At 35.9% G+C, this 21,815-nt stretch overlaps 1 protein-coding gene across 1 annotated transcript; it reads right to left on the bottom strand.

Annotated features, from left to right (window-relative positions):
• Window positions 1-560: 560 nt before the first annotated feature.
• Window positions 561-21,568, bottom strand: rnf11b (ring finger protein 11b). Its single transcript, XM_055167467.2, has 3 exons — window positions 21,006-21,568; window positions 2,227-2,396; window positions 561-1,994 (listed from the first exon to the last, which is right to left on the bottom strand). Exons 1-3 carry the CDS (start codon window positions 21,126-21,128, stop codon window positions 1,823-1,825), a joined length of 465 nt encoding a protein of 154 aa, XP_055023442.1. The 5' UTR covers window positions 21,129-21,568; the 3' UTR covers window positions 561-1,822.
• Window positions 21,569-21,815: the final 247 nt, after the last annotated feature.

Here is a 21,815-nt window from a genome sequence, read left to right as displayed (position 1 = left end):
CACCAATAAATCATTCATTTGGAATAAATAATGAACAAGCAAACCTGCGCATCTTGGTTTGGGGGTGAACATCTACTGCACTGCAGAAAAGGATTTTCAAGAATGTCTTAGTATTTTTGTCTTGTTTTCAGTAAAAATATCAAAAAATTATTAAATTAAAATGTTTTTTCTTGATGAGCAAAACAACCCAAGAAAACAAGTCTAGTTTTTAGACCAAATATACCAAATTTAAGTGATTTTGTGCATAAACAAGCAAAAAAAAAAAATCTGCCAATGGGGTAAGCATATTTTTCTTACATTCTTACATTCTTACATGATATTTTTGGTCTAAAAACCAGACCCATCTTCATGGGTCGGTTTGCTCATCAAGAAAAAGCATCCTCATCCAAGAATTCTTTGATATTTCCACTGAAAACAAGACAAAAATACCAAGAATTTTTTTCCTGAAAATCATTTTTTGCAGTGTGCCTGCATTTCTGCTTGTTGTCAAATGAATTAGCCATGAATTAGAGGTCTACTGTAATTTTTTTTTAAAGAAAATAATAATAAACACACACATATTTACTCAACTGAATCTAACAAAGGATTCAGATGTGTTTATTTAATTAACTGTATGATGTCATACAGACTAATTTCAAAGCATGTGATATTGGGAATTAAAATTAGGAACAATAAAATATATATATAATATTATAAAAATTATAATAAGGTTACCAAAATACACGAGCACAAGCAGACTCTCTAAACGAAGATGAAACAAGCGGTTTTGCACACTCATCTGTGTACTTTCACAATGGCCTACATTGGATTAATCATACCAACATCACATCATTGACCCCATCAGGCTTTCCATGACTTCAGTGTTTGTCTGTAAATATGTTTTTTTAATGCTAGTTATTACACAAATAAAAATTGTGATTTTAAAACTATGTGGACCCACCAAGATGGCGCAAAAATAAAAACCAAGTGATTAACAGCGTGTCCCATTGTTCGAAAACTCAGGTGTAAAAGGAAAGATTTTCACATCACACCCGGTTTTGGTAACGGTGTAGGAGTGTCTGTAACAAAACTGTCCATTCAGTCAGGGTACTCACAAGTACTATCGAAACGTAACAAATATGAAAATTATTTAAAAATCATAATGTTTGAAATAAGCAGATTTTAAAAGCAGATTAAAACAAACAAACATACACACTCAAAAAACTACCTTAAGATTGTTAAATAAAAGTTGCAAGGGATGACTCCTGCGTGCGCATCTCTATAGTCAGGATAATATCGAAGACGAAAGTGCAAAATTTACTATGGGATATTTCTCTTTCATTTTTTGTATTTGTGTGTGCAATGCAATTTACTGTTTTGCTCCACAGCGCTTTCATCAGAAACCAAATGAGCCCTTTATGGAAACACACTGAGAAAGAAAGAAATAGAGATTAAATGTTGAACACGTCATTATATGCGAGTCCTCCAGTATGTTTCTCGATAGTTTGTCTCCTTCCAGTGTAAGTGTAGCTACTGTGGAACGGTGCGTGACCGGCTCGGTGTCATTTAAGAGAGAAAGGAAATCCGTCATAAAGTCGGCAGGGTGCAAAACCGTCTCCTGTGGGTTTACCCGTCCAGCAGGACAACGCAGGAGAAGTAAAACGATCAGTAGGTCCTCCTCTATCCCATAGTGCCACATGCAAACCATTCCACAGTTTGTGCACAAAGGGCAATGCGAAAACAGGACTCAAGAGCTGACTGTGTATGTGTGTGTGTGTGTGTGTGTGTGTGTGTGTGTGTGTGTGTGTGTGTGTGTGCAGGTTGTAGGGACATCAGGCAGTAGTCAGTTAGTTTCGTAGGATGAGAGCAAGGCAGCATCTACAGGCTCCATACAGGAAGGACACGTGAAGGATCTCATCAGCCAATCATCTATGCAGTCCAGGTGGTAAATGTGCATGCAGGGGAGGAACCGGATGGGATCGCCATACACAAAGTCCATCATGCAGATCACACACCTGTGCAAAGGAAGAATGAATTAGTCATAGTCCACGCCGCCACACTGATGTTGATGTCACTCAACAGGAAGTACAACAGAAAATATGTGCAATTACATTGCGTTAACTTGCTTTATGTTGTTTGGTTTCGATATGAAAACATCAAAGTAATTTAGAGCATTGTAAGAAGTCTTAGGTGATGATTCAACGTATTGAATATAAGTTGCGAAACAGAAAAAATATGATGACTCACTCTCGAATCTTTTTCTCTGTGCCATCACTGCCTGGATCGTAGACACCTTTGGGAAGGTGCTGAATGAGGCCGATTCTTTGCGCGATCCGCACCTGCTCCTCTTCAGTCAGTTGGGTCGCCAGTCGGGCCTGGCTGGGAGTCGGGTGGTAAACTGGCACATGAATCTGCTCCTAAAAACACACACACAAAAAAAATTTGCACATACAGCTAATTATTTATTTTATATTGGTACTCCACCAGAGAGATCGAGATTTACTACTTCAGCAGGTGCAAAATACAAAATTCGTGCTAAGATTCAATTGGGTACAGTGGTAATCGTTTGTGGATCACCACTGGTAGGGTTTACCATCTACAATCTTTCAGTTACAAGCACAGATCTTTAACCACATTTACATCACACGCCACTTAGACTTCAATATTAGGTTAACGTCGAGTATTAGTGGTTTTTGGGACCCCCTATATGACTAGGGTAACACGAAGTTGACTACACAGTTGAGTGCAATGTCAAATACAGTTATGAATAATCATTTTAAAATATTTGAATACTGGAAGCATGCTCAACCAAAGCTCCACCAGGGGGCGATCTCTCGCTTTTTGCAGTCAAATCAGACCACATTGAGTACTTATGAACAATAGCCCTCTGAGCCAGCTCAGCACTTACTGGTGAAAACTGTTTGGGAAAGTTGTGTGTGTGTGTGTGTGTGTGTGTACTTCCACACAATACTGAATGCTAACAAGTATGTAAGCTATTAATTACTTTCATTAGAAATAAATCAAAATTGTCCACTTATTTGCATTCATTATATAGCAAAATGTATATAAATTATACATATATGAAAATTTAAAACTGTAAATTCACTTTTAGGGACAGGGCAGGGGCGGCTTTATACTCATTATGACCTAATGCACAGATCTATATTTCTAGCAGGTTTCTGATTGGCTGCTGTGGTACATCAATAACCTGCTGCAGCAAGTATGCATCAAATTTGACCACTATATACAGATAAAGACAGACAAACAGGCTAGGCATCAATTCAGGCAGGAAGCAAAATCTGATTTTTTTTACATATCAACTATTCTGAACCTCTAAAAAAACACCAAATCTGATTCAAACCTGCATGTGTGGTGTAAAATGACTCATTTAATGCAAATGTTAACCTTGCTTACCATAAAGTTTTTACCAAACATCTTTAACCATACTTATATAAGTATATAGTTAAATATGTTTAATATTTAATGGCTTAAATACACAAGCAACGTCTTTTTTAAAAACTTTTTGTTTTGTTATTATTGACAAAAATGTGTATATTTCTCATAATACAAATAAAGGTAGACCGATTAATCGGTTTTGCTGATTAATCGGCACAGATCATTCATTGGTGGAACAATCGCTATCGGCAAAAAAATCCATGCCGATAGTTTTACGAGTGCGTTCATTGCTTCATATCATTATGAAGTAATTAATTTGCTGAATATATGCTGCATTAGCAGAAAAACAACAGAAGGAACCCAAGTTTGTCGTCAGGACTGACAGGGCAATAATGTCATGATTATTACAATCAATTTAATGTCATGATTATTAAAATCAATTTGCATTTGTTTATTTCCAACTTTTATCCATATTTAAGTCAAAAACAAGAGAAAGTGAATTATATTGCAGCTGTGGGCTACATTAACATATCCAACTAAACAAAATCTGAATTAAGTTCTTTTTTTCTTCATCACTGTAATACATCTTTTGTTATTTTGATTAGATAAACATTAAATGTTTAAAATAGAAGCAAATAAAGTACTACACATATAATACACATTTCCGGACTATAAGTCGCACCGGAGTATAAGTTGCATCAGTCAAAAATGCTTTTGAAGAGGAAAAAATATATATAAGTCGCACTGGACTATAAGTTGCACTGGACTATATGTCGCGTTTAGAAAATGATTTTACAAAATCCAAGCTGAAGAACGGACATTTAATCTGGAAAGGCAAGTTATTCAACTAAACAAGAGCACAGAACAGCATGCTGAATAGGTGTCTGTACATGTTAACGTAATATTAACATTTATTCAGCTAACACAATAGCATACAGAACATACCTGGGAAACTGAATAGGCTAAATTAACACGACAAGCCAAATCAAGTTCAAAAAGGTCCTGAAGTCATTCCGCATCGTTGAATCCATTGAATTACATAAATACAGGAGCAGCATACAGCAGACGCTCACGGTTGTAGACGGTAATGGTTTCTCTTGGTTCATATGAATTAATTTTGACTTATAAGTTGCACCTGACTAGAAGTTCCAGGACCCGCCAAAGTAAACTATGAAAAAAAGTGTGACTTATAGTCCGGAAAATACGGTATGTAATTTAAATTTTACCAGTAGGAGTATTTCACAAAAGTATATACTTAAATACTTAACTATATAATTATTAATATATTTTGATATTTAAATATATAATTTATATATTTATTTCATTTATCCCATTTTATGGTTCAGTACTGTAGTTTTATTACTTTTTTAATAAATTCTGGCACTCTTTTTTTAACGTTGAGTGTTATTTTTTCAATTCAGTATCAGTTTTAAAACTAATCGGTTAATGGCAAATAGGGATCAACTTAGTTTTGGGTATCTGTAAAATTCACTATCGGTCGACCTCTAGTGTGCAATGTTAACTTAATTTGCACAAAGAGAAACTTTTCTCATCTTCTTTGAATCTCAAGATACTTCCAAATCACATCACATGAATCTCACTGAAAATGAATGACTTCGGGTCGCTTTAAAGCTGTGAGCGTACAAACCCTCAAGAAACAATTTAGTGCACTAGAAACACGACGAGACACAACGCAGACAGTTATCATACAGTTACGAGTAACATTAAATAACTCTACACCCTGAGGGCGACATTGCTTAAAATATTGCCCAGAAGTCCACATCCTTTATAAAACTTTAAAGTGCACCTTTTGTCCGATTTACGATTTTACATTTCCTTTGGTGTGTAGGTGTGTATTAGTACATGTTAAAGGTGCAGTGTGTAATTTTTAAAAGGATCTCTTGACAGAAATGCAAAACAATATACAAAACTAAATTATCAGGGGTGTATAAAGACCTTTCATAATGAACCGTTATGTGTTTATTGCCTTAGAATGAAACGTTTTATCCAATACACAAAGGGTCCCCTTACATGGAAGCCGCCATTTTGTGCAGCCATTTTTCTACAGAAGCCCTTAACGGACAAACATTTTTACTAACTTGTCTCCAGTAGCGTCTACCGTAGCTTTCAAAAGCAAGAGGTGAGCAGTGGATTGAGCCGTTGGTTGCAATTCGCAACCTCACCACTAGATGCCGCTAAAATTTACACACTGCACCTTTAACAATATGCAAAAGGTAACGCAAAGTAAACAATGATGCGAGTTATCGTCTCCAACGTAAATCTCTTTTCTTGGACTACAACAAACACATGAATTGTAGGCAACAGTTTACTTCCTGATATTGGTGATGTGAAGAAGACCGACATTATCATAATTCCTCACGCTTTGGACTCTCTGGACAGTCTGTAAGTTGCATTGTGAGGTAATCTTTCAAACATGGTAAGGAGCGTCACATCCCCTCTGACACCAGAGGTATTCAGGCCAATCACAACGTACAGATTAGCTTGCCAATCAGTGTCACAGCACTTTTCAAATCGATGAGTTTTAAACAAAGTCAGTGCAATATGGAGCTACAAAAATGTACGGTATGTGGAAAATAATGTGTTTTTAAACCACAAACTACGCAAACACATTGTATTATACCAAATACACAAAATAACATTGTTTTTAGCAATAAAATAGGTGCACTTTAATAAAATTAGCCTTTTGAGTGTTGATTTGTGAATGGTTACATCTACAGATATGATAACCGTTAAAATATAATCCACATCCAGATATATGCACACACACACAACACGATAGTAATTATTCATAAATAGGACATGTATCCACACAGGGGAGTAAAGCCCATAGGCAGGTGAATAACAGATGCTCTGGAAACCAGACTTAAGGTATGGGAGGTGCGCCGGGAAAAACAACCGTGGTACGTCGCGAGCCCAGTTCTGATTTCGGATCAGATTAAAGGTGAGCTTTGAGATCAGGTTCAGTGCACGCTTAAGAATTAGGTCATTGCGTGTCAGCCATCTTGGCTACTTCTGAAGTCACATGACGACATCGAATCCGACAGGTTATACTGCTTACTGGAACACAAGCACACTTATTTGCACACCGCCTCAGTGCATAACCAAATTGCACAGCAGGCAAACACTCACAACGTTGTGGTCAGCAGTCTTTTGATTTAGCAAAGAAATGCGCATGTGTTTTGAACTAGAAACATGATCGTTCTGAAAGCAAATGGTGTTGTCTTATAAAATGCTTTTGTTCTGCTTCACTAAAAGCTTATGAGAATATGTCCAAAACTGGCAGCATATTAATAAGCAGGACTGTTTGGAGATGGTGTCACCACACCAAACATCATTAACAAAATAAGCACTGGTTTCAAACAGGTTTCCTGAACATAATCCTCTTCTGTAAATTCAGACCATTGGTTGATGTCTCTTAAACAAACAGAGCAATGTTTAGCACAACAGTGAGTTTAAAGAGAATAAAACGATTTCTGGTAGTAATGTTGTAAATATCGTTCTGTTTTTACGCACGGTACGATTGTTTCACTTTAAAAGACATCAATATATATTTAGGACCCATTGGTATTTATTTTATGTTGCCTGTATCTGCTTTTATGTCTCTAAATAACAAATGTGGACTTGCATTTTATGAAACACTAAGGACCGAAAATCTTCTTTACTCTTCTACTTCTGAAAATCTTAGATGGCCTGACGGTAAATAAACTGACAGCAAATATACTTTTTTTTGTAAACTATGCCTTTAAGCTAAATAAATGCCTTACTTTAACATCTCCACATATTAAGCTGGGAGTAGTACTTTAACATAAAAATGCTTTACAAATGCAAGGCAAATATTACAAGGCACCATTATGTCACATCTGATGATTTATAACAAATTTGTGTAAGCTTTAGAGACAACCAGGCAACTATTCAAAAGACACAAAAAGGTAAAGTTTAATATTACACAAAAATTAAATATAAATATGTTTATATTTTAATACTATAAATGACATTATATTTACAAATAATTAAACCAAATTGTGTGTTCGTGACATTTAAATGTCTTGTCCTACCTTAACTCTTTCCCCGCCAACGTATATTTTTTTAAGACGTCAAATAAATCTTTGGTGTGCCCAGAGCACATATGTGAAGTTTTAGCTCAAAATACCCCACAGATAATTTATTATAGCATGTTAAAATTGCCACTTTGTAGGTGTGTGCAAAAATGTGCCGGTTTGGGTGTGTCCTTTTAAATGCAAATGAGCGGTTTGTTGCAACTGAAACTCAATTGTGCTGTGAATTATTTTCTCTCTCTCCTTTTCTCTGCACTAAATGGTAGTGCCTGTGATTGGATAGTGCAGGTTAAGGGGCGGTATTATTATAACTACTACTATTATAATCATACACAACAAGTTGCTGTTTCTTCTTCGTTTGTGGGTTAACTTGTCAAGCTTCTTCTTCTCTGACGGTCGCACTGCTAATGTGGTTACACGCGTGGATACTGCCGAGCAGCGGTTTGCGCGTGTGTTTGCACATCGACGCGGAGGACGACGCAAAAGTATAAACAAAAACCGACACGTAACCTATGCCGTCACGGCTACGTCGTAGGACCTACACACAACTATAACGAGCCAAATTTCAACGACCTATTTTCTCATGTGCTTGCAGAGAATGGTTCACCAAAACTAAGTTACTGGGTTGATCTTTTTCACATTTTCTAGGTTGATAGAAGCACTGGGGACCCAACCATACCACTTAAACATGGAAAAAGTCTGATTTTCATGCCATGGCCCCTTTAAAGCTGCCAGCGGCAGCATTTTTTATGATTTTCACAAAAGTTGAATGCCTTCCAGAAAATATTCTTCTTGATATATAAACATACAATATATCAAATGAAAGAACAGAGCCTCTGCTTTTAAAAATGAAAAAAAGTTTTTGTTCATTTATCACCTCTTAAAAATACAACATTTTGACCAAAAAGCTGAGATAATTGCATTTTTGTAGGACTTTTGTTAGAGATAAGATTCAGAACCTTGATCAAAACATACATGGGGTTTTTACTGTTTTTGGATCAGTGGATGCCTTAGTGCTTTATAAGTTAGGTAAGAGTGCCACTTAGTGGAAGAACATAGCGGAAATAATGATTGCTGTAAAAACTCGTCATTGGCAGAAAAGCATTTTCTCTTAATTGATGAGATAACTCATCAAGATAACGTGTCAATGGCGGGGAAATAGTTAAAACCGAAAGTAAACGGGTTTTCCTCGCTGAAGGTCTGCATTAGTTAAAAATGAGCAAATAAAATATTTCTAATTTTTTTAATGTTTCTAACCAAAGATACATAACGATTAACCGCGATTAATCTATAGCAGAATAAAAGTTTTTGTTTACATCATATATGTGTGTGAACTGTGTATAATAACTTTGTATAGATAAATGCACACCCATGCATATTTAAGAAATGTTACATGTGTATATAAATTTGTATATGTATGTATAATTTATATTATATATAAATATAAATACTTAATATATATATATATATAAATATATTTTTTTCTTAAAATTATACATCCATGTGTGCATATTTATATATACATCATTATTATACACAGTTCACACACACATATATGATGTAAACAAAAACTTTTATTCTGCTATAGATTAACCGCGATTAATCGTTATGCATCCATATTCCCTACCTTACATATGAGGTAAATATAGCCATGTAATTACCAAGATAATGTACAGGCAGCAGGTTGTTATCTTGAAAAAAGCCCCTACAGTGTGATACAATTAAGATCAAAACCTGCTGCCTATACATTATCCCTTACTTAAAGCATACTTTTATACTACCCTTAAAAACTTTCCCAAATGGTAGCATCCTAGCAGACATGATTTTTGGATTCCAAAACGCCATGATGCTTTCCTAGCTCTGATATTGTCTCAGAAAGCGACATTTTTCAGCCATCAAGAAGTCATCTTTTTTAAAACAACAATAGGCACCATTCGCAAGAGACAATGATTTAATCGCTTTAAATAAACAGACAAGACAAACAAAATGAAAGAAAAGAAGAAACGAGAGCATAGAGCAAGTGAATTCTGTTTGGTCTGGTAGGCTTTGGGTGCTAAACAAATCCGGCCGTCCAGTATCCGGCCCTGACTTAAAACTGGAACATATAAACCATCATGTGGTCCATTTTCTGCTTGGCTTTTTCTACGTTTGTTCCAGTAAGTTCTAAAGGCACCACGCCCTTCCAAGACTCACTGGACTCACTAGACAAAACAGTCAAAACCTTTACCGGCTGTCTGGTTTTGAGACACAGCTTTGAATCTCAAGTTGACCTGCTGCCAATACAACACTTGTTATTCCTGATAACAGTGTCATCTACTAAACTCATTTCATTAGAAATCAAACCAATGTCACTGTAGTGTTTTCTTAAGAAACACTGAAGCAACTGTATCTGTGTGTGGCAAATTCCTTTGTATGAATGTCATCTGATTATCCCAAAACAAGGCTAGTATAACTCTGCCAAACACCCAACCAACCTACACAGCAGACTGAGACTAAAAAACTGTCCATAGACGCAAGGACGATAACTATAAAGTTTTATAAATAGTTCTAAATTTAAGAGAATAGTCAGACATATACTTTAGACAAACAAACCTGCCAAAGTAATATGCACCTGTGTTGGAACTTAATTTTTCTCTGTCAAACAAACACACAAATTTTAATTAAGAAGTGAGTATGCTTGGGAGATAAACTCTTATCTAAGCACAGGAGTATGGAGGACTGGGAGTTCTTTACCCCGGACATAACGCAATGTCCGGGGTAAAGAATATGTATGCTTATTCTATAAATACATACAGAAACAGTAATATTAAATTACTTAAACTCTGATTTTTGCCATATTGCCCACCTCTCTCAACATTCATTTCACTTGCACTACACTCAAAATCTTGTCCACGCTCTTGCGTGTCATTTTGTAAGAGCAAAAGATGTGACTGTCAGAACACGTGTCTACACTAGCATTGCCACTCTGTGCTCCATTGCTATAGCTGAAGAAAAACACACCCCCTCCTGATTAACATATTAGACACAGAAATGTAGAAATAAATAGATGTAAAAAATAATTTAAATGCTCACATAAATACATACATAAATAAATGTGTAAATTAATTAAGGAATAAAAAAAATGTATAAATAAATACAGAAATAAATAAATGTGTTAAAAATATTTTAATACAAAAATAAAGAAATAAAAGTTGCAATACTCTTTTTTTAAATAAAATAAAAAAACTCAGTTTGTTTTTTATATTTCTCTGCATATTTATTTTTGTATTTTTATCTTTGTACATGTATTTATTTATATTTTTGCACCCCCAGTCCTCCATACAGAAGGGTTAAACAAATAGTTGTTTAAATGTTAGCAGTGGTGTAGAAACAGTCTTTACCAGCACAAAATTTGATCTTCTATTAGCACCCAGAAACACACATTTACCAAACAAACATGGTTGTATGTACAGCACTATGGCACAAAAACGACACATTAACACTGCTTAGATACATTAATACTCACTCTTTTTGACTCATGCCAGGCCAAGGGGAATGTTTAAATAAAAATAGATAAAAATAAAATAGCTGGATAAAAGGCCCTTCAAATTGAAGTAGTAAATTACAAATGCGCCCAATTGGTTTACAGTAGTTACGTTTCCAGTACCCTTAAAATTGCGCAAATTGAAGTAGCGAATTGAAAATGCACCCAATTGGTTTACAGCTACATTTCCAGTACCCTTCAAACTGCGCAAATTGAAGTAGCGAATTGAAAATGCGCCCAATTGGTTTACAGTAGCTACGTTTCCACTACTCTTCAAACTGTGCAAATTGAAGTAGCGAATTGAAAAAGCGCCCAATTGGTTTACATTAGCTACGTTTCCATTACTCTTCAAATTGCGCAAATTGAAGGAGCGAATTGAAAATGCACCCAATTGGTTTACAGTAGCTACGTTTTTTCAGTACCCTTCAAACTGCGCAAATTGAAGGAGCGAATTGTAAATGGGCCCAATTGGTTTACAGTATCTACGTTTCCAGTACCCTTCAAATTGCGCAAATTGAAGGAGCGAATTGAAAATGCACCCAATTGGTTTACAGTAGATACGTTTCCAGTACCCTTCAAACTGCGCATATTAAAGTAGCGAATTGAAAATGCACCCAATTGGTTTACAGTAGATACGTTTCCACTACCCTTCAAACTGTGCAAATTGAAGTAGCAAATTGAAAATGCGCCCAATTGGTTTACAGTAGATACGTTTCCAGTACCCTTCAAACTGCGCATATTAAAGTAGCAAATTGAAAATGCGCCCAATTGGTTTACAGTAGCTACGTTTCCATTACCCTTCAAACTGCGCAAATTGAAGTAGCAAATTGAAAATGCGCCCAATTGGTTTACAGTAGCTACGTTTCCATTACCCTTCAAACTGCGCAAATTGAAGTAGCAAATTGAAAATGCGCCCAATTGGTTTACAGTAGCTACGTTTCCATTAACCTTCAAATTGTGCAAATTGAAGTAGCGAATTGAAAATGCGCCCAATTGGTTTACAGTAGCTACGTTTCCACTACCCTTCAAACTGTGCAAATTAAAGTAGCGAAATGAAAATGTGAAAATTGAAAATCGGCTAATGAGAGGCAGAAATTGTAAAACAAAGCTTGTTTGTTTTCTTTTAAAATTGTTTAATATTATAGTTTAATGCTATATCCATTAAAATTTAAGCTTAGTTAGTAACATTTTTAATTTTAAATAATTTTAATCAAGCACTGCTGAAACATTCACCTATGTCTGTGGTGTTACCAATATTTGAAATATAAAGACAAATTAACCTAAATCCAGTCTTTTCTAAAACGGAGGCTGCCATCATGATGATTTCAAGATCAGGGGACATTTAGGAAATATTAATTAGTTTGTTTTTATCAAAATTTTGATTAAAATATGTAAAATGTGCTAGTTATAAACACCTAAAAAAGTGTGGCACATGAAATTGTCAGAAATGTAACTAGCCTTCAGAAAATTTACAGAAAAGAACGCACTCACAAATACAGACAAGCATGACATAAAAATACAGCAAGAGCAATTCGAGAGTCGACTGCTCTGTATGCTTTCAAACCGCTCTCGCTGTATTTTGATGACATATGCATGTCGGTTTTTGTGACGCTGTATGAGGACGAAAAACATTACGTTTTAGTCGCATAACATCAGTTAATGGAAATTTTCTTTATGGTGCACCATATGTTCTGATGCACCACAGATTTAGGACATCACACTGTTGGATGTTTAAAGTGTCAGATACTGGAAGCCTCAGGACACAGTTTGCAAACGTATACCTCTTATGAATGGTTTCATTGTGCTCCACATGGATTTCCCCTCATAGTAATCAACACCTTTCTTCAAACCTTTTTCAAAGAAAATCGGGAAACAGCCACATTAAGAGGGGAGTAAGATCCTCCTTCTGCTCTAAGCTCTCTCATTCTTTTACATGGATCAACTGGCACACATAAGGACTTTTCAGACCTGAAATTGTTAACCCTGGGTTATTCTAAAACCAGGGTTAACGGAATCCTGTTTTTTTTATGTTTGACACTGTTCAAACTTAATCAGGGGTTAAGAGATAACCCTGGGTATTCATAATTTGACGTTTCACACTGTGCATTCCTAAACCCTGGGTCAGGAGTCTCCAACCCAGCTCCAACACACCTGCCCGTAATTATCAAGCAACCATGAACACCTTGATTAGCTACTTCAGTTGTGTTTAATTAGGGTCATAACATTCTAACCCTGCTTCGTTTCACACTGCATGTGTTTGGCACCAAAACAGGTTTCATAACCCTGGGTTAATTTCAGGGATAACGCTGCTTCTAAATTACAAGTGTGAAACGATCCTAACCCAGGGTTAAAAGTAGGGTTTCAACGAAGATAACCCAGGGTTAAGCGCAGTGTGAAAAGCCCTATAGTTATTAAAAAGTGCTTGACAAAACATTGTGCAATCATTAAAAAAATAATCAGTTTCTTGTAAAATAATGAATTTGGACATTTGGACAATACATTATAGAGCACTGTCCCTTTAAATACAAACTAGGGTTGCATAACGATTAACCGCGATTAATCTATTTCAGAATAAAGGTTTTTGTTTACATCATATATTTGTGTAAACTGTGAATAATAATTATGTATATATAAATATGCACACATGCATGTATAATTTTGAGAATAAATATTATTAATTGATATATTAAGTATTTATATATATAATATAAATTATGCATAAATATACAAATGTATATACACATGTAAACATTTCTTAAATATATAAATGCATGTGTGTGTATTTATTTATACAAAGTTATTATTTACAGTACACACACATATACGATGTAAACAAAAACCTTTATTCTGCAATAGATTAATCGCGATTAATCATTATGCAATCCTAATCCAAACTAAATAAAAAGCATCAGCACAACATTGTTTCCATTAAAGCTCTAATATTGTCAGTATATGTTGAAAGTGTGAAAAATGAAACGAAAAGTCACCCAAAAATGAAAAAGAGTCCGCCATATGCTGCTTCTGTATTTTTGTAATTCAATGGATTCAATAATGTGGAATGACAAGTATGCGAACTTCACGCTAGTTAGCTTGCTCGGTTAATTTAGCCTATTCAACCTTCCAGGTAAGTTCTTTATTCTATGGTTTATCATTTAAGTAACTGATAATATTACTTTAACATACAAACATCTATTCAGCCTGCTCTTCTGTCAGCTATTGTTTAGTTTAATAACTTGTCTTTCCAGATTAAATGTCTGTTCTTCGGCTTGGATTTTGTGAAATAATTTTCTAAATAAACGGGACGCATAGTCTACTGTGACTTAAATATTATTATTTCGTCTTAATGACGCATTTTTTAATGATGCGGCTTATACTCCAGTGCGGCCTATAGTCCGGAAAGTACGGTAATTGCATTTAGAATAGTTAAATTAATAAAGGCTGGATTTAGCAAGAAATTAGTATAAGCCAGAAAAGATGACTACCATTTTATTACAAAAATGCTTAAAAACTTCCACCATTATCATTTAAACATTAATAAACACAACAAGTTAGTTACAAAAATTGCGTAAGAGAGAGGTAAAGTGAGGTTAAAGATTGCCTCACTTAATCCGAGTTGTCTGGCTCTGTATGACGTCAGCTCTTCGTGTTTGAGAACAGCAAGCAGCCTTTTAGATAAAGCAGCCATAACTTAAAGTAAACCAATGAAGAACCAGAGAGGTACAGTAACGATTAATTGGAGATGTGGAAAACCACTGCACTGCATGCTAAAGGGAACCCTACATTATTCCTAATGTTGGCTCCTGTCTTTCTCTACACACACAGACGCTTATCTCACCATGGCCAGGTTCACATGAGTCAGCAAATGCTGTCAGCTGCTACCCTCAGAGAGAGAAAGAAAGTCCGAATAGATACACAACACAGTTACCCAACACAGCAAACTTAGTATATAACAACGAATGCTGATTCTAGATCAGCCTTTAATTATGAAATAGAGTTCTCATCTGTTTAATCTCCGTCTGAGACCCGGAGTGTTGAAACTAGGCTAAAGCTACTGAGCTCCTTACACAATGACACTAATACTTCTTAACAAAGCCGGCTAAAGAAAACCGCAGGATCAGTGACAGTTTGATAATACATCACTTTTTAGTTAGACAACTATAAAAAGTAAATCAAATGTTCATAGGTTGTTATCACAGAAAAATACAAACACATGGGTACATCTCTCTGTGAAACCAACAAAGCTGTCGCTATCACTATATGTTAAACTTATATAGCCTCCCTTTGTATCTTTTTAATAAAGATCCCTTCATAACTTTGCTAAAGGTTGGGGCGAGATTTATGTTAAGCAGAGGTTTACATAAGCAGAGTTTTTTTCTGCACATACTTGAAACCCCATTTTAGCCCCTGCCCAAGACTCTGGGAGAAATAAAACGGCAAGTATTTTTGGCAGGCGACGAAAGAATGCGCTGAGATCAGGAATGTTTTGGGTTCTTAAGGAGGCTGTGCATTTTTTTAGTCAAGTGCGTGATTCAGACAGCCTTCCTGTCTGTCCAACATTCCAACAATAGACTTAACTGTGCCATCAGAATATTGCATGCAGCGGAGGAGTTGGCTAAATTCAGACCAGCGCTGTCTGACACAATTTAACATTCTTGTCCCAAAGTCCCAGACCCTTTTCATCTTGACTATGAAAATGCATTATGAAAATATCCATGATATTATAAAAACTACACAAGAGAGAAATAATAATAAAGTATTAATAATTTTTATTATTTAAATAGCTTAGATGCAAAAACCTCTAAGTGCGTCTGACATGGATTAAGCAAATTTGAAGCGAAAGCCGAAAACATTTTTTTGCTTGTTTTAAAAGCATGCATCAGGTAAAATTAATGCACATATTTATATTTATATATTTATATTTATGTTGATTTTATGCAATAAAAAATTACATTTGCACTATTTTTATGAAAGTTAAGACTGAATGGACTTGAAAATGTCAAATGGTGTAACCTCCAATTGCGCCAAAGAATGAGAAATATTAAATATTTTATCTACCTTGATGGCATGTAATCAGCGTAATCATCAAAAAAGAAATATTCTAAATGTAAATGTTAATGTGTTTTTGTAATATTTGTCCTGACATTTGCCAAAAACAGCTCTGTTTTCTAAATAATCTTTGACAAATGAAAGAAAAAAAATCAAATTACATTAAAATAAGAGGATTATATTTTATTCCACATGTTTAATGAATATATTTATATTTTCATTTTTAAAAATACTAGTTACACCAATTGACACAGACCGGTTACACTACATTGACAGTTTTGCAATTATACCCCAAATAGTCTTTCAAAACAAAATAAAACCAGAAATTTTAGGGTTGGTCCTCAAAATAGAAAATGTATGCAAGTAATCTGTCAATTTATTTTGAAATTTTAACCATTTTAGGGCTGCAACAATTAATCACGTGCCCCATTAAAAATGCCTCTGAAATAGATACAGAATCGATTCTATGTTTCATGCACAGCTTGTGCGTGTACTACGGCATTTGGTCAGTAGGAAGTCCTTATCAATCTAAAATAATTATCAAGTGTCAGAGTCGTTTATAACGTGCATTTAAAAAAGCATCACTCGTTAAACAAAATCATTCAAAATATTGTTTATTATCATGAAAATACCTGTAACAATTTGAAGAACAGCGATATAAATATTCATGTAGACATCCTGGAATAGCGTTCGTATTATGCTACTTCTTCTGTGGCACAAAGGGAGTTTCTGCACGAGAGCGCCCCCTGGCTTTGGGATGTGCCGGGATTTCACCGTAATTCATTAAAATTAATACATTGAGAAAATGCACATTTGAACCCTTTTACATTTAATTGAACCATACAGACACAAAAAAATTAATGTCACGTCAATATTATTATCTCAATTTTGACTGAGTTGGCAATAAGCGGCTTTTGCATCTGAGCTCTTTGTTTATTGGGTGAAACTTATGTGCAACCAATAGTGTCACTAAAACTTTGTCATTTCCCAAAAAAACTTTAATTGCATTACTCTATATTCCAAAATACATGCATAATATGTATGAAAGATGTGGTAAACTGTGAAAGATTGTGGTCTAAATAATCCCAATGATGCCGTCACAGAATTGATGGACAAATTAAACTCATGACAGTGTGAAAAATGTGTATCAGAATATTGCACACAGCAGCATTGAAAGTGGTTGAATAAGGCCCAGTGCAGATTCAACTTATTTTTTACAGCCTCGTCTGATCTTGCACCCTGGAGACTCAATAACTTCACCAAACAGAACAGCTGAGCACAGTTTTTGCTGGGGTTCATCAAAAAAGAGCCTCCTTCACTTGAAAACACACCGGTAACACAAGAAAAGGAGAAAGTGAAAGAGATTTTTGCAGTGTATTTTTCCTTCTATTGAAATTCTGTCAGTACTTCAACTCTGGAGCGATAAGCTGTGAAAGAAACACAACAAAACTGATGCTCCTCCTATAATCGCAATCTTTCACTGCACAGAATGAAAACAAACTACCAGTAAGTATTAGGGAAGCAAATTTGTGTTCTGATCTCAGATCATCTTTTCTGTCTAATGCTAACCACTGACTACTAGAAAATACAAAACTAGTTTGAGAAGTGTCCTCTATAATCAGCGCAAATAACAACACTTCCTTGAAATGTTTTGTAATCAAGACTTCTGTTTTGGAGCCAATGATGTAAGACTTGTATAAGCTATATTAAAATCTCTAATCTCTTCTTGGCACATCAAAACATTCAAGCAGTTTACAGACAATTATGTGAAGGAGAAAGTGGCTAAAAATGGTTAGACCACAGTCTGTACAGCTGATAAAACAAATGTGCGAGGTACAGCACAAAACGTCCTAGTTTGTACCTTCTGCTTATACTGAGGATCTCAAGATCCAGATTCTTCAGGCAAAAGTAACATTAAGAGCGAAAAGCACATTGTAAACATCAGATAAAATATTTATAACATAATTGTGTCTCAGTGGATCTGAGGAAATGCCTGCATCATTGTCTAAAAGATACACATTCGATTATCTGGGTCAAGTATCGGACAGTGCACTGGTGTTTTAAAGTTTAGTCCTTTTTATTAGGGATGCTCTGATCAGGATTTTTGCAGCCGATTTGTTATCTTCGTGATCGGCCAATACCGATACCGTTTTTTTTAAGCTGACATGCAAGCTCTTTGATGACTGTAACTGTTAACATTTTTTCTAGATAAAGTAATACCACATATGTTGCCTTTGTTATATAACTTGCAGTAATTAGGTATATTTTTGCGTTAATAGCTAATCAAATAAATAAGCACAACAAAGATTTCTTCTGCAAAGAGATATTTAATATCTCTTTAAAAAAGTTTATGTCTCTTAAAATGAATGTAAATTAAACACTTCACATGCTTTACTGTATGAATTAAATATACACTCATTCGGATGAAGTATAACAGTTCTTCAGTAAAGAGCAGAGAGTGATTTTATTGACAGATGAATTAGGTTACTGTAGCTTTAAACGCGATTTAGACCATAAAACATTTTTGTTACATACAGCAAAAATCTCCTCACTATCTGCTTGCTGCCTGTCCGCTGATCAAACTGTAAAAAAACGTGATCTCTGTAGACAGCCTAGGCTTCACAAACTGCAATAAAAACAAATTAGCCAAACCTACCACCAGAAACGATAACAAAGTGTTCCAGCCAATAAACGACAAGAAGGATTTGGGGGGTGGGGGTTAGGCGCGTTCATGAAAGCACGAAAGGGAGGGGGACAGGGAGGAGTTAGCTACGCTCCGTTTGTTTGAAAACAGTTCAAACATCAACAAAAAGTTGGGATGTGAAGACGCGTTGCGCTGTTGACGGGTCGCGTTCTCATAGAAAATACACATATCTCTGTAAAGGCAAAGGGAGAAATCCAAATCTGCACGTCGCACATGAGCAACGGGTTATAAAAATGCTCGCACTATGTAAAAAATTGTCTGTAATTGCAGCCGCATTCATGACCCCTATGATGACAAAAGTGAACAGAAAGGTGGGTTCACAAGATTGGCAAATTTAGCGAGTACCGATCGAGTCATTTAATGCCATCAGTGGCTGATACCGATCGGCGGCCGATCGATCGGAGCATCCCTAGAGAATTTAGTATGTAGCCCAGGACATGCATTGCATTTTGTCGTAATGCGCATGCGTTAAACCTCCCTACTAAAAAAACCAATAGACACCATCACAAAAATGATATTGGTTTTATTGGGAATTGTATTGGTTCTAATGTAATATGGCCCAAAACACACAACAGTGTATTGGTCTTTGTTGGTCTCTAATGGTATGTATTGGTTCTATGTATTTTTTCTAATGGAATATGGCCCAAACACACTACAGTGTAGTGGTTTTAATGGTAAAAGCTAATGGTTCCTATTGGTATTTTAATGGAAACCATTTGAATTTTCTGTAATGGTTTTATTGTTTTTTTCAGCAGGGATCTGTGTACACGTATGAGTCAATAAACTATGCTTTGCTAGGCTGTGCATTCAACTGTGCGTGTACGCTCGTCTACACGTCAAAAAAAGTGTTATACTCCGGGTGTTAGGGTACAATGTGCACCACCAGATTTTTGTAACCGCCCATACTTTGTATGCATGCCAGGAAAGTTAGTGCATGCGTCTAACATCTGTTTATATGTACGATTAAATAAACTATGGCGACATCCGAAATATCTAAACTGCTGCCTTTAGAGGCAACATTACAAAGGCAGAAAGGCATCAAGGCACGTCCGAATCCAATGTTTGCTATGCTTCCTAAATACTGAGATACCTTAATCGTCTAGTGTGAGTGAGGAATGTGATTGGTCGAGCCTAGTCAAATTCGAAAAAATAAAATGACGGCCAAGAAAGCGACTGGAGCACAAATTTAGTGTAAATAAGGTTATATTTAGTGAGAAATTAGTATTGCAGTTTTCAAATATGGGATTAGTTATCCCTGTGCTCTCTGTTTATCTTTCAAACAGAATTCTATTACGCTGCCTATCAAGTTTGTCCAAATGCGTTTTTCTGAGCTGCCTTCATGACTCAGAAGTCACTGTCTCATGAGGCAGCGAGGCAACAAGTCAGCTGCCTTGGTTTTCGGACACAGCCTTTATCTAGCATTTAGCACCTTGATCCTGGAGAAACAAAGTTTCGTTTTACTGTGCACAAGCTGTATATGGTTGAAATGACAAATAAAGCTACTCCTAAAAGCCTAAAGCCTCCTATATGATAATGAAAAATGAAGCAAAGATCAAATCACGTCAGAGTACAGACCAATATAAAGCTTTGCCATCCTATCAGTTCAAAACATAAACACAACAACCCACGTTCTTCTTTCTCAACACTGACAGTCCATAAATTATTTGTCTATTGTGCACCGTGTTTACAGGATATGTATCTCCACACAAAGACTCCTCATCCAGTCAAAACCAGTTCCTATGGTATTGTTGCGCCCTGTAGGCCTAACAAAAATGTCTACAATTTAAACTAAACTTAATAAACCTATAAATATAATAATTAAACACACACGAGCTCCCATCTTGCTACATATATCCTTAGAACATGATGGAAATCCCCCATCGTTATGACGTCACAATGACAGCATTCCAAACAAATCGCGTCACCATCAGTTGTGTTACTTTGCCGCAATAAAGGCGGCGGTGAAAAATTAAATAACTGTCTGTCTGTCTGTCTGTCTGGACGGCCTGAAGTTTATGTCAAACAAAGAGGATTTAGTACGGCACACTGTCCACAAATGGAGCACAATAGACGTGCCCAGTGTTACGGATACATGCAACGTTATAGTGATAATATAAATATAAAAGATATTATAAATTAAACATCTAGCAGTGCAATTGTCTACATTCAGACGATAGCATGACAATTTTAACGACCTGCTTTTCTGCTTCAAAACAGCGTTTTAGTCAAAACGCAAGTTTTAGGGCAACTTTGTTTATTTTCATGATTTTCCTTCACTTACCTGATATGGAGGCGGCGGTTCCAGATCGGGATCGTTGGCGTCACCGAAACTGGCCCTGTCTGACTGCGATTCGTGGAGCAAGGAGATGTCATCCGAAGTGGGAGATTTTAGACAGTTTCCCATCTCCCTTTTCCAAAGTCCTCGTTATCTAAATGTTGAAATCCCCTCCTTTTCGCCCTTAATCACTCCAACCAGACCTCCGTCGATTAATAATAAGTAATTACAACTCTATCGTTAATTAAAAACGGTCCGATCAGAGCTACGAAAGGTCATGACAGAGAAAAACAAACCATTGTCGACACACAAAGAGCCTGGACGAGAAATGTCAGCCGCGCGCAGCCCCTGTACAAATACGAAACGACGTTTTTTTAATAAACACATATAGTCTACTAATACTCAGTCTGTTTTAAAACCATGTAAAGATTGTTATCTTTTCTTCGACGACTCGGTAGTAAATACTAGTGACCATTTAACTATCAATATCCACCATAACAACTCAGCACTCGTTCTCAATGGCGACAGACACAGTCGGGCAATGTTGCCTTTCAGGCAGTCAGTCCAAGTCCCGCCTCGGAAACTCTCTCGGCCTATCAGCGGATGTGTTCTTCGGGGAGGAAGTTGTTAGTGGATACTCGTCGCCCAATCAGATTTCAGATATACAACAGCAACAACAGAGGGTTTAAAGCCTGTAAACTTGACCGCATTACTAGACGTATTAATCGTGTGGGTTTAATGAAGCGATCTATAGACACATACACAGGTAGACAGGATATCTGCATTAATTTTAAATATTTTAGGCTGTTTTAAAAA

The sequence above is a fragment of the Misgurnus anguillicaudatus genome, chromosome 5 (assembly GCF_027580225.2).
Source record: "Misgurnus anguillicaudatus chromosome 5, ASM2758022v2, whole genome shotgun sequence".
NCBI lineage: Eukaryota > Metazoa > Chordata > Actinopteri > Cypriniformes > Cobitidae > Misgurnus > Misgurnus anguillicaudatus.
This window is presented reverse-complemented; position numbering and strand designations above follow the sequence as displayed.